Source organism: Schistocerca nitens, chromosome 4, assembly GCF_023898315.1.
Source record: "Schistocerca nitens isolate TAMUIC-IGC-003100 chromosome 4, iqSchNite1.1, whole genome shotgun sequence".
Lineage (NCBI taxonomy): Eukaryota > Metazoa > Arthropoda > Insecta > Orthoptera > Acrididae > Schistocerca > Schistocerca nitens.
Genome location: NC_064617.1, coordinates 288191944 through 288206753, shown reverse-complemented (window position 1 = coordinate 288206753; position 14810 = coordinate 288191944). Strand labels below are relative to the sequence as shown.

The window sequence follows — 14810 nt, the reverse complement described above, 5'->3', positions numbered from 1 at the left end:
CTTTCTCGGGACATTACCGCAGCCACTGGAACAGTTGTCTCCAGACACACAGTCTACAGACAACTGAACAGACATGGTTTATTCGCCCGGAGACCTGCAAGGTGCATTCCACTGATCCCTGGTCACAGGAGAGCCCGTAAAGCCTGGTGTCAAGAACACAGTACATGGTCACTGGAACAGTGGTTCCAGCTTATGTTCACGGACTACTCCAGGTGTCGTCTGAACAGTTATTCTCGCCGGGTTTTCTCCTGGCGTGAACCAGAAACCAGATACCAACCCCTTAATGTCCTTGAAAGGGACCTGTATGGAGATTGTGGTTTGATGGTGTGGGGTGGGATTGTGATTGGTGCTCATACACCCCTGCATGTCTTTGACAGAGGAACTGTAACAGGTCAGGTGTATCGGGACGTCATTTTGCACCAGTATGTCCGCCTTTTCAGGGGTGCAGTGGGTCCCACCTTCCTCCTCATGGATGATAACGCACGGGCGACCGAGCTCCCATCGAGGAGGAGTATTTTGAAACAGAAGATATCAGGCGAATGGAGTGGCCTGCCTGTTCTCCAGACCTAAACCCCATCGAGCACGTCTGGGACACTCTCGATCGACGTATTTCTGCACGTTTTCAAACCCCTACGACACTTCAGGAGCTCCGACGGGCAATGATGCAAGAATGGGAGGCTATACCCAAGCAGCTGCTGGACCACCTGATCCAGAGTATGCCAACCCGTTGTGCAGCCTGTGTACGTGTGCATGGTGATCATATCCCATATTGATGTCGGGGTACATGCGCAGGAAACAGTGGCGTTTTGTAGCACATGTATTTCGGGTCGGTTTTCTCAATTTATCACCAATACCGTGGACTTACAGATCTGTGTCGTGTGTGTTCCCTATGTGTCTATGCTATTAGCGCCAGTTTTGTGTAGTGCCACGTTGTGTGGCACCACATTCTGCAATTATCCTTAATGCAGTGTGTGTTGCCTATCATCCAGTCACCCTCTCCGTGTGAAAGACTGTAGGCGTCTCTAAACTGAAATTCTTGATTCGCTTCTAAAATATCTTTCTCCTCTTAAAGACACTCGTTCTTACGGTTGTGTTGTTGAAAATCACTCTAGCAGTTTACTGGGGCAGGGAGTATGCAGCACACTTGGTTGGTAGTCCCTGCGAGTGCCATCAACCGTCGTCGTCCCGGGGCCGACGAATACTAAAAGGATCCTTAACGTCACTGTGAGGCGACAGCGAACACTTAGTCTCTGACAGAAGAAGACTTTGAAACGCCCAGTATAGATCGCTGGAAGCGGGGAATGCCGTCCCGCCTTCCTTTTTTTTTAGAATTTTCAAAATGGTATTTAAAATGGAAAAATTTTCTAGCACAGGAATCTATGGTCCGCTGTGAAACAGTTAAATACCTAAATTAACCATAGTGCAAGACAGTCAAAATTGTTACTGACCTAATACAAGATTTTTGTTAATGTACGAGGATTGGAATTTTAACAGTGGCAACTACCTATTTACAGCTCGTACAAAATAGATACGTGTTCCAAAGTTTTACTAACCTTCAGAGTAATCGCCAGCATTGTGTATAATCCGGTGTCAGCGATGTAGAAGTCGTAGGATAATCTTAGCAGTGTCAGTTGTGTTGACAGTTTGAGCGGCGCGGTCTATTGCCCGACGTCGTGAAGTGTTTCCTTCAGTTTAGAAATCGAGTTGAACTCACGAGGGCTTAAGTCAGGGGAGTGCAGTAGGTGGTACAGCACTTAGCAGCCCCATCTGTCAAACAACTCAGTAACAACTTGCACTGTACGTGCTTGAGCATTGTCCTGCAAAATGATGGTCAGGTCCTGCAGAAAGTGCCATCACTTCTGTCTCTAAGCTATTCGTAGGTTGTGTTCCAAAAATGAAGAGCATAGAAGTGATGACACTTTCTGCATGACATAACCATCATTTTGCAGGACAGTGCTCAAGCACGTACAGTACAAGCTGTTACTGACTTGTTTGCCGTCCGGAGTGGCCGAGCTGTTCTAGGCGCTGCAGTCTGGAACCGCGCGACCACGACGGTCTCAGGTTCGAATCCTTCCTCGGGAATGGATGTGTGTGATGTCCTTGCGTTGGTTAGGTTTAAGTAATTCTAAGTTCTAGGGGACTGATGACCTCAGAAGTTAAGTCCCATAGTGCTTAGAGCCATTTTTTTTTGTACTTTAATTAAGGGGCTCCGGAACGCCCTATACTTGCAATGTTAAAATAACGCTTATAAATTACATCTTTCCTCACAAAGTATTTGAGGTAGGAAGTTGAACTTTTTACAGATTATTTATTGGAATATGGGCTACAACTTAACACAGGGATTTTACAAAATTTTAGTTCAGTTATTAAAGATGATTTTTTTTTCAATTGTAATGAAAATTCACAACATTTTTTTGCAATTTTTTATTTATATATTCAAAAATATACAGTTTTTTGGAAAAAGGCTATGTTAAATTATGCAGAAAGTACTGTGTAACATTTACTGAAAGTTTGAAACAAATATGTTTGGAAGATCCTTAGAAAACATGTAATTAGTATGAGAAAATAAAAGTTTAGGGAATCGAGCGATAAAGATTGGATTAACTTTTTAGTGCATTCCAGGTCCATAGGATGGATTATCTTCATCCTCTGCAAACTCCTCCTCCAGCTTCCTCTTGTTCCTCCTCCTGTTTACTCTTGCTTGTATTTCTAGACTCTTTACAGCCCTGTCTGCAGCCCGAAGGCGTTCCTTGTCTAAAGCAAGCATCGCTCGTACCATGTTAGAACCTATCTCCATTCCCATATTTCTAAATACCTTTGGTTTCCAACATTTCTCCTTTTCTTAAAAGCCTTCAGAGGATTTCTAATAACTTTACTTTTACTCATTATTATACTTCAACAAAACAGAGACTCAAGAAACAGAATTAATTACGAATATTTTCGAGATAACGACAGAGTAAATAAACATGAAACCATCGACAATCACACCAGCGATATATATTGAACCATCACAGGTTAGCCACAACACATACTTTATCTCACATCACTAAAATGTACCTGATGAACACGGACGTTAATAATAACACCATTTGACAGCAGTTTAACAGCGCCACTGTGGGTCACGCCCATGTAGAACACATTTCAAAAAAAAATTAAAAATAGGTGTAGTCTTCGGAATTGAATAAATTATGTATCTATTAAAAGGTAATAGTCTGCAGATTCAGAAAACGCAAAAAAGTAAAAATTGAACTTTTCATGATTTTGAGCCTTTCCGGAGCCCCCCTTAACCACTGTGTGGCCAGTGCACTTATGGTGTACGACACCATCATCAGTGGATGTGTTAGAAGAGCTATAGTAACGCGTGATTAAGTGTATTACTGTCACATTTTTGCCTATTTCCAACCAACAATACGGACTAAGGTCACTAGTTTATCATCAGGTCACTCCACGCTACCAAACATAAAATCGCAGCCGGCACCTTACGAACTTTCAATTAAGTTTTTGGTGATATTAAACAGATCCATGTAAAAGTTACCTGCAGCTGAATACATAAGCAGTTAAGTAACCAGTCGGGGAAGCACTCACCGAGAGCAGCGGCACTGGGAACAGGCAGTGCAGCTCCGCGGCGCCCCCAGGCAGCGCCCGCCAGCCGCCGTTTCCCATCCGCACGCGTGACTTGGCTGCCCACCTGCACACACACACCACATTTGCCGCCTCAACAGAGATTCAAGGGGACGCGTGCTCTCTGCGTTCTTCGTTCACACGACTGCACCTAATAGCCTTCCACAGCTTGTGCTACATCTCTCCGCAGTCCTTTGTTCTGTTCTCGTTTCGTTAGTTGCAATTTGTACCAGTTGCGATGATACAGCTTAAAACAATAACAAATCTAGACAGGAGGGATTTAAAGACATTAGCTGCCAGCGGGAATTGATTTGTAGCAATCGGGAAAAAGTTGAAAATTTGTTCCAGGCAGGGATTCGAACCTGGATCTGCTGCTTACTAGGCAGATGCGCTGATCAGTATGCCATCTGGACACAGTGGTCACCACAGCCACAAGGACTGTCCTAGCGGTCCTCCAGTCAGATCCAAATTCTCATCTCATGTACCGCTGTAGTGCCCCTAACCATTAGCCGCATTACACGTGGCCCAATTCCCATAAGAGTTCGAGCTTGTTGTCATCTGCATTTAAGGGATCACTGGCCATCAGCTCCTTGATTATACATGTGACGACTGTTCTTTAGACACTTAAATAATTTAGGCGGTGACAGCAAATGATCCCTTCAGTGCAGATGCACACCAAGCTCGAATTCTTAAGGAAATCGGCGAAATGACGCGAGTAATGAGGCTAATGGGCAGGGGCACTACATCAGTAATGTGTGGTAAAAGTTGAGAATTTGTGTCTGATGGGAGGCGTGCTACAGTAGTTGTGTGGGTGTGGTGAGACCTGTCTGCTACGGTCGCAGGTTCGAATCCTGCTTCGGGCATGGATGTGTGTGATGTCCTTGGGTTAGTTAAGTTTAAGTAGTTCTAAGTCTAGGGCTTTATAACCTTAGATGTTAAGTCTCATAGTGCTTACAGCAATTTGAACCATTTTTTTGCCGGCACGATAGCTCAGTGTGTTCGGTCAGAGGGTTAGCTGCCCTCTGTAATAAAAAAACTGAGCCAACGGCTCAACACTGAACTTGAACGGGTGTCCTCGGACATCCGCACCGAACAAATGCAACGAACAACATCGAACAAAATGAGAACAAAAACGAAAAAAACAAAAAAAAGTGGTCAACACATCTGCCTACTATGCTGGAGACCCGGGTTCGAGCCGGCCGCAGTGGCCGTGCGGTTCTAGGCGCTGCAGTCTGGATCCGAGCGACCGCTACGGTCGCAGGTTCGAATCCTGCCTCGGGCATGGATGTGTGTATGATGTCCTTAGGTTAGTTAGGTTTAATTAGTTCTAAGTTCTAGCCGACTGATGACCTCAGAAGTTAAGTCGCATAGTGCTCAGTGCCATTTGAACCATTTTGAACCCGGGTTCGAATCCCAGTCTGGCACAAATTTTCAACTTACCTCATTGATCTAAATAATTGCCCACTGGCAGCTAATATTTTTAATTCCTTTGTGTCTCTATTCATAGTGGCTGTAGGACGAAATTGGTGTTTCTTCTTTCGGACATGTCCAAAAGAAAAGATACGACATATATAAAAAGTGAAGCTCCTCAATGAATTCAACTAGTGTCTGTTTGTATAGGCATGAGAGTACAAAGGACATATAGACATATCTGACATGTGTGTCAAAACGCTATACTCATAGAAAGCACTCTGTAATCTAGTAAAGGAAAACGATATAATAGACATTACATGAAATGAGCTAACATGATCATGAACAGGGTTTTTTCACTAGAATTGTATTAAATAGAGAAAACAAATGAGAGTAGAAAGGACACCAAAAATCCTGAATAATAAAACACACCGTAAAAGTCTCTTGATAATCTTTGTAATTAGTAACATGCTGCCAGCATGTGATGAAGATGTACAGAATGTTTCAAAATCTTTGCGACAAGCCTCTAGAGGTGGTAGATCACGTCATGGCGTACAACTTTTGTTAGAGACTTGCCAGCTTCCTAGCGGCACTGCAGTGTAGACCTCGGTTACAATAATTACGAGGCTTATTCGGAAAATAAGGTCCGATCGATCGCGAAATCGAAAACGCGGTGAAAATCCGATGAAGCTGCGCATAGATGTATTGGACAGTCTCTCTAGTATTCCCCTGGATCACGTCACGTCACTCTTTTCAGTTCTGAGGCCACAGAGAGGACGTATATATTGCTAGAACAACAGTATGCCCGGCCGAAGTGGCCGAGCGGTTCTAGGCGCTTCAGTATGGAACCGCACGACCGCTACGGTCTCAGGTACGAATCCTGCCTCGGGCGTGGATGTGGGTGATGTCCTTAGGTTAGTTAGGTTTCAGTAGTTCAAAGTTCTAGGGGACTGATGACCTCAGATGCTAAGTTCCATAGTGCTCAGAGCCATTTTTGAACCAATAACAGTATGAAGTATGAAGCCCTGTGAGAGATTTCGCCTGATTTCATGCAGCCCTTGTAGCGTAACTCACATGCAGTTCATCCGTTTGACAATTCCTGTCCGTACTCTGTAGGGGCAGTGTTAACACTGCTGCAGCGTTTTGGATGGGAAGTGTTTGATCACCACTGTACAGCGCGGAGTTGATTCCCTCTGATTTTCATCTCTGCTCACATGACTCGCTGGCTACGAAGACAACACTCTTGCTCAGACAACAAGTTACCAGGTCAGCGTAGAGAAGTGGCGGTAAGCACAGGCGGCTGCCTTCTATGAGGATGTTATTGGAAAGTTGGTACAGTGCTCCAAATGGCGGAGCGGTTACTATCTAGAGAAGTAGCTGGAAAGTGTAGCAGACGGTTTCAAATTAAACTTCTTTGATTTTCAATGTCGTTTCCGTTCCGCGACCGATCGGACCTTACTTTCCGAACAACCTTCGTAACCGTGCCCCTGAGAATCGGAAGGTGCAGGTACTCTGCAGCGTTCGTATGCAGTGTGTGTTGCCTATTATCCAGTCACCCCCTCCGCGTGAAAGACTGTAGGCGTCTCTAAACTGAAATTCTTGATTCGCTTCTAAAATATCTTTCTCTGCTTAAAGACACTCATTCCTACGGTTGTGTTGTTGAAAATCACTCTAGCAGTTTACTGGGGCAGGGAGTATGCAGCACACTTGGTTGGTAGTCCCTGCTAGTGCCATCAACCGTCGTCGTCCCGGGGCCGACGAATACTAAAAGGATCCTTAACGTCACTGTGAGGCGACAGCGAACACTTAGTCTCTGACAGAAGTTGTTCCCTATGACGTGATCTGTCACCCTAGACCTTTGTCGCAAAGATTTTGAAACGCCCAGTACAGATTGCTGGAAGCGGGGAATGCCGTCCCGCCTTCCTTTTTTTAGAATTTTCAAAATGGTATTTAAAATGGAAAAATTTTCTAGCACAGGAATCTATGGTCCGCTGTGAAACAGTTAAATACCTAAATTAACCATAGTGCAGGCCAGTCAAAATTGTTACTGACCTAATACAAGATTTTTGTTAATGTACGAGGGTTGGAACTTTAACAGTGACAACTATTTACTTACAGCTCGTACAAAATAGATACGTGTTTCAAAGTTTTACTAACCTTCAGAGTAGTCGCCAGCATTGTGTATAATCCGGTGTCAGCGATGTAGAAGTCGTAGGATAATCTTAGCAGTGTCAGTTGTGTTGACAGTTTGAGCTGCGCGGTCTATTGCCCGACGAATTTGTAGCAGTTCTGAAGCGAATGTCGTGAAGTGTTTCCTTCAGTTTAGAAATCGAGTTGAACTCACGAGGGATTAATTCATGGGAGTGCAGTCGGTGGTACAGCACTTAGCAGGCCGGCCGAAGTGGCCGCGCGGTTCTGGCGCTGCAGTCTGGAGCCGCGAGACCGCTACGGTCGCAGGTTCGAATCCTGCCTCGGGCATGGACGTGTGTGATGTCCTTAGGTTAGTTAGGTTTAACTAGTTCTAAGTTCTAGGGGACTAATGACCTCAGCAGTTGAGTCCCATAGTGCTCAGAGCCATTTGAACCATTTTTTTACAGCACTTAGCAGCCTCATCTGTCAAACAACTCAGTAACAACTTGCGCTGCACGTGCTTGAGCATTGTCCTGCAAAATGATGGTCAGATCCTGCAGAAAGTGTCATCACTTCTGTCTCTAAGCTATTCGTAGGTTGTGTTCCAAAAATGAAGAGCATAGAAGTGATGACACTTCCTGCAGGACCTAACCATCATTTTGCAGGACAATGCTCAAGCACGTACAGTACAAGCTGTTACTGATTTGTTTGCCGGCCGGGGTGGCCGAGCGGTTCTAGGCGCTACAGTCTGAAACCGCGACCGCTACGGTCTCAAGTTCGAATCCTGCTTCGGGCATAGATGTGTGTGATGTCCTTAGGCTAGTTAGGTTTAAGTAGTTCTAAGTTCTAGGGGACTCAGAAGTTGAGTCCCATAGTGCTCTGAGTCCCATAGTGCTCAGAGCCATTTGAATCATTTTTTTGAACTGATTTGTTTGATTGATGGGGCTGCTAAGTGCTGTACAACCTACTGCACTCCCGTGACGTAAGCCCTCGTGAGTTCAACTCGATTTCTAAACTGAAGTAAACACTTCACGACATTCGCTTCAGAACTGCTACAAATTCGTCGGGCAATAGACCGCACCGCTCGAACTGTCAACACAACTGGCACTGCTAAGAGTATCCTACGACTCCCACATCACTGGCAACGGGTTATACATAAAGCTGGTGACTACTTTGAAAGTCAGTAAAACATTGAAACACGTATCTATTTTGTGCGAGCTGTAAATACATAGTAGCCACTATTAAAAACAAACACCAGCCACAACGGGACCATGGAATGGTTTCATTCAAAAGTAATCACCATACACGTTAAGACATATATCCGACTGGGAGAGGAGACGATCAATTCCTGTTTAGCAGAACGCGGTCGGCCACTGACAGTTCCACAACCACACCCACTCTCGCACTTCTTCGTCCGACTGAAACCGACGTCCACGTATGTCGTTATTCAGGTCGCCAAAGACGTTAAAATCACACGGTGAAAGATCTGAACTGTAGGGAGGTTGTTCCAGTGTTTCCCAACTAAATCACTGAAGCGTAGCCTTCGCCCGATTGCTAGTGTGGGAGCGGGCGTTATCGTGCAACAGGATGCTTCCTCTGCTCGTCGAGTTCCTCGAGCGTGGAACCACAATCAATGCGTAGGGCTACGAAGCACTTTGCAGAAACTGCGACGCGCCGTGAAGTCAAAACGACCAGGAATGCTATCGGACGGAATCATCTCTAGCACGATAACGCCCGCCCCAACACCGTCAATCGTACGAAGGCTACGCTTCATTTGTTGGGAAACACCGCAACATCCTCAGTACAGCCCGGATCTTTCATCGTGTGATTTTCACATCTCTGTTGACCTGAAGAACGACTTGCGTTGACATCGGTTTCAGTCGGGCGGGGAAGTGCAAGAGTTTGTGTGACTGTGGATCCATCAGCGGCCGACAGCTTTCTACGAAACAGGAACGGATTGTCCCGCCTCCCAGTTGGGCAAATGTCTTAACGCGTGTGGTGATTACTTTCGAGTGGAACCATTCCATGGTCCCGTTGTGTCGGATATTCTGTTTTCATTTGACTGCCCCTCACACCTGACATAATGGGTGAGGTTATTACGCTATTAAAATTGAATATTGGAGCAGTACAGAGAAGACTGACTGTACTAACTGCAGGTCAGAAAATTTTCGGTAGATAAAGACTTACTGTGATTGGGACGTTGATGCGAATAAAATGGAATTAAGAAGCAATATCGCTAATGTTAACCTGCATAAAGTTCGTTACTTAATATGAAACAGAGAAAGTATTTACCAGGATTCTACTATTACGTTCACTGCCTTATGACAATTGAGCTGCATACTCGCATGTTTCATAGTTAGTGCACTGTGTAACGTGTACCGATTTACTGAAGAAGTGTATTGTCGTATTGATTTGAGAGAAGTTACATTAAAAGTATTGGAGAAAACGTCACTAGAGTATTGCTGCAGAATAATGAGAATGATAGTTTTCAAAAGTTTTTCCGTTAATAGCGAAGTTTTCAGGAATAACGAGGTTTTTAAAGAAAAATGGTAGATAAGTACTATATTTTCACTTTCTTGTAATTATGTCATTTCTTAATCACTATAATCAATAATATACAGGAAATCTATTGAATAATAAAGTAACGTTTCATTCAAATGTGGCACCTCCGTTGAATATTTACTAACATGGTATATAACTGTGAGACATAGATACCATTTAGACCACAAACACAACTATATAATGTTGGAGTCAAAGACACTATCATTAAGTTCTTAAATTATTTATCTGATTTAAGCACATTCATTCTGCGAAGTAATTACAGCGATGATCTTTGGTAAGAAAATCGTATACCGTCTGATAGTTGAATATGATAAAGTAAGGTAATGATAAAAGGTGAACTATTTTCTGAAACATATTAGCGAAAGAAACCATTAAAAATAAGTTTTAAAGATCCAGCAACATAGTTTTGCAATGATGAATAGTTAACAGGCCTGTATCTGCCTACTATTCGCTTTGCTGCACCAGTGTTCACTGGAAGACATACTATCACATTCTTGGAAGATATCCTACTTGATCTCCCTGTCTGTTCGTGGTTCCAGTATGTTGGGGCCCCAGCTGACTTCGCGCATCTTGTTCGTGAGCGCCTGTGGCAGATAATCCTGCAAGGTGGGTAGGAAGAAGAGGTAAAGATTCGTCATCAGCTCGTTCTCTTGACCTAGCCGCACTTGATTTCTTCTTGTGGTGTCATGTGAAAATTCTTTTACACAAGTAACTAGCAGAGTCTGAAGGAAGTCTCTTGGTAAAAATTCTTGCTGCCTGTGGCACTGTTCGACCAACGCCACAGTGTTTTGAAAAGAGTAGACAGAATTTTGTACGATAATATTATGTCTGTGCAGAAGTTGCGGAAGGCCACTTCTAACAACAGCTGTGAATGTAGCAAAATATGCAATTTGTCTTTCTAATTCTGAAGGTGGCAGGGGTAAAATACAGAGAGCGAAAGGCTATTCACAGTTTATACAGAAACCAAATGGCAGTTATAACAGTCGAAGAGCATGAAAGGGAAGCAGTGGTTGGGAAGGGAGTGAGACAGGGTTGTAGCCTCTCCCCGATGTTATTCAATCTGTGTATTGAGCAAGCAGTAATGGAAACAAAAGAAAAATTCGAAGTAGGAATTAAAATCCATGGAGAAGTAACAAAAACTTTGAAGTTCGCCGATGACATTGTAATTCTGTCAGAGACAGCAAAAGACCTGGAAGAGCAGTTGAACGGAATGGACAGTGTTTTGAAAGGTGGGTATAAGATGAACATCAACAAAAGCAAAACAAGCATAATGGAATTTATTCGAATTAAGTCGGGTGATGAAGAGGGAATTATATGAGACACTCAAAGTAGTAGATGAGTTTTGCTATTTGGGGAGCAAAATAACTGATGATGGTCGAAGAAGAGAGGATATAAAATGTAGACTAGCAATGGCAAAGAAAGCGTTTCTGAAGAAGAGAAATTTTTTAACGTCGAGTATAGATTTAAGTGTCAGGAAGGCGTTTCTGAAAGTATTGGTATGGAGTGTAGCCATGTATGGAAGTGAAACATGGAAGATAAATAGTTTGGACAAGAAGAGAATAGAAGCTTTCGAAATGTGGTGCTACAGTAGAATGCTGAAGATTAGATGGGTAGATCACATAACTAATGAAGAGGTATTGCACAGAATTGGGGAGAAGAGAAATTTGTGGCACAACTTGACTAGAAGAAGGGATCGGTTGGTAGGACATGTTCTGAGGCATCAAGGGATCACCAATTTAGTATTGGAGGGCAGCATGGAGGGTAAAAATCGTAGGGGGAGACCAAGACATGAATACACTAAGCAGATTCATAAGGATGTAGGTTGCAGTAGGTACTGGGAGATGAAGACGCTAACACAGGATAGAGTAGCATGGAGAGCTGCATCAAACCAGTCTTTTTTTTTATTTCTCCAATTTATTGGTCATAACATTCCACAGTAGTACATAATTTTCAATTGACATTTAAAAGTAATAAAACAAACTAAAATTAATTACACGTTCCTTGACATTTTAGAAAAAATCCAAGTCTAAACCAGATAGTGACGTTCGTCACTTGATAGTATTTGTTTTTGTTTTTCAAAGATCAAATTGTCTCTTGTTTCTTCATGTTCTGAATCGCATCCTCGAAAATGGAGCTCACATGACTGTTCTTCTGAGGAAGTTGGCGTATGTATCATAATAATTATTCATGCGTAGTAGCTTGTGATGCTGGTCGGAGATGTACGTCCAAAATTCTCCTTCGCTCCTTTCTTTACTGGACAGCAGGTAAAATACCGCGTGTCCCTTCAACCAGTTGACGGCATTTTTCTTCCAGGTGGGGTATAGTTCTCCTTCCGGGTATAAAAGGCACGATGGCGTTATCAAATACGGCGGTTTTCCCCAGCATAGTTGCTAATTTTTTTCTGATTGACAACCATATATTATTTGCATTTCCACAGACAAATTGATGTTCATCTGTGTCAATCATGTTGCAAGTGGTTCACAAAGGGGAATCAGCCAGATGAATGGAATGTAGTCTGGAGTTTGTTGGAAATTTCCTATTCACAAAATAGTACCACAATGACCGCACTTTTGTTGGTAAATGCGGGTGGTGTGTACTCCTCCAGATATCATGCCAAGAGTGACCGACGTATTTTTGTTCTATGATGTTCTTGGTCTGAAAGTTCATTAAGTTTTGGTATAATTTCTTGACTTTGATGACAGCTTTCTCGGGTGTTTCCAGTCTAATGTAGCTATATTCTACGAAGAAATGTTTTAGGTGGTAGCGTTCATTTGGGATGTGGTGAACGTCTATTGGGGCGTCCTGGCTGGTCGGCGCTATTTCATTTAACAGAAATGCGGCAACACTGTTGACTGACCGCTTCCACAGTTTATATGTTTTACAGACGTACAATGCTTGTGCTTTATTGTACACGTCTGTGAGATTCAATCCACCGTTGTCAGTCGGTAGAGTCAACGTTTGGTACTTGACTTTGAAGATGTGGCAGCGGCTGACGAAGTGGCCAAAAGCAGCCAAAATCCTGTTCGCCACTTCCCTCGGCATTGGCAGGGCTTGCGCCACGTAATTTAATTTAGAGGATAAATAGATGTTGACGAGAGCCACTCTTTGTGTCTCATCAAGAGTACGGAGATTGTGCTGACGTATACAAGCACGGATGGTGTTGAGGATTCTTCTGTAATTAACTGCGACGGTCTGCCGAATATTGCTTTATACTCCACCCCAAGACATGTCATGGTGACAATTTCCTTTATTTCGCCATATGCCCTGCAGACAATCCTACGGCCGCGTGTAGTGAATCCTTGTAGGTTGTGGCTCAGGCGAAAAAGTAATGGCTCAATTGCTATTGCAAAGAGTGACATAGACATCGGGCACCCTTGTCGCACCGAACGTTTCATTACAATGGGCCTACTGGACTGACCGTTTACCATAATTGTCGATGTCGACTACTGCAGAAGATTGGTAATAATGTTGATAAAACCTTGCGGAAAGTTCATGGCACGCATGGTGTGAAAAAGATAAGCATGATCGACTCTATCGAACGCTTTCTCAAAGGCTAATGATACGATGGCGCACTTTATTTTACAGGATGCGGCAATGGAAATAATAACTCTGTAGTCGCAAAGTGTTTGGTAAATGGATCTGTCTTTCCCTACGCTCGATTGATATGATCCAGTGACTGTGTTCAATACAGATTTTAATCTTTCATTTATGATGCGGGCAAATATTTTATAGTCAGAATTTACGAGAGTGATAGGCCTAAAATTTGTTACAGAGTTTGCTGCAGGATGTTTCGGGATTAGAACAATGGTTTACTTCTAGGAAGTCGTGTGGGACGCCATTGGCGGGATTCATTAGTTCGTTACAGATACACGCTTATTTGGGAATCAACTGCCTTCTGAACATTTGATAAAACTCCGCCGGGATTCCGTCAGGCCCAGGAAACTTATTTTTCGGGCTTCGTGTTATAGCGTCCGCGACTTCTTCTTCTGTAATTTCAGTTAACAAGTTGTTTGCTTCTACCGGGTCGAGCCTGCGTGTGAATCCCGTCATGAAGTCATTGTCCGCCGGGATATCCATTGTCGTATTACCTAATAACTCTGTGAAGTACTTGTGAATTTTGTTCTTGATGTCACTTTGCTGGTCAGTAATCTGCCGTCAGAAGATCTTAGTTCTGTTATTATTTTCCTGCGTTGCCCCTTCCTCTCATTAATCACGTGATATATGGATGTTTGTTCTCCTTTTACGGCATCGTGAAGTCCTGCTCTTACTTGATGACCTTCCAGCTGTTTCCTCTTCAATCCGAGAAGTTTAGCCTGAATCCGTTTTATTTCCACGTAGTTGGCGATCACGGATACATCAGATTAGTACAGGTCACGAAGGACTTGGAAGTAATATTCTATCGTCCGTTTTTGCCAAACATTTTTCTCGCGGGAGTAATTCATCAGCGATTTTCTTATCGCGGGTTCCACACATTTCATCCACCATGCCAGTGCCGAGGTATATGAAGTGAATTTGTTCTCGCACGCGTTCCATACGTTATTGAATATTTGATGGTATTCAGGGTCTTTTAGGTGTTCCACGTTCAACTTCCACAAGCCTCGTCCCCTGTACGTTTCTTGCCGTTTTAGGTTCATGGTACATATGTATGCAGCGTGATCCGAAAAGATAGTGGGCCATAACTCTGTCTGGAGGACGTGCGTTTCCAGGTCGACTGTTACATAGATCCTGTCTTTACGACTAGCGGAATGATTCGTAATACGAGTGAAACACGGCAATGCGCCGTTCTTGAGCTCCCAGGTGTCAATTAAGCGGAGTTCTGTAATTACGGCTCCGAGTTCTGCACAGTTATTAAAATGAGGCGTCTGGTCTTTTGCAGACAGTTATCGTCACCTCCAAAAGTGATATGCTCGTAGCGGCCACCGAAAAGGGGAACTATATCATCTTTATAAAATTCAGCTCTTCGCCTCCTGTTTCCGATGCCAGATGGTGCATAGATATTTATAAAACGCGTACTGTGAATGGTGACAGCTAGACCTCTGGCGTTTGTCAGTTTCTCGACATCTTTGATGATGATTCCTTCTTTGGCG

The 14810-nt window shown here is 43.5% G+C and overlaps 1 protein-coding gene across 1 annotated transcript in view; it reads right to left on the bottom strand.

The window, feature by feature from the left end:
- Nucleotides 1-14810, bottom strand: part of LOC126252015 (uncharacterized) — a 62535-nt gene that overhangs the window by 20313 nt on the left and 27412 nt on the right. Inside the window, exon 3 of the mRNA XM_049952799.1 lies at nt 3586-3688. Coding sequence (XP_049808756.1) covers nt 3586-3688 — 103 coding nt within the window. The remainder of the gene's footprint in view (nt 1-3585; nt 3689-14810) is intronic.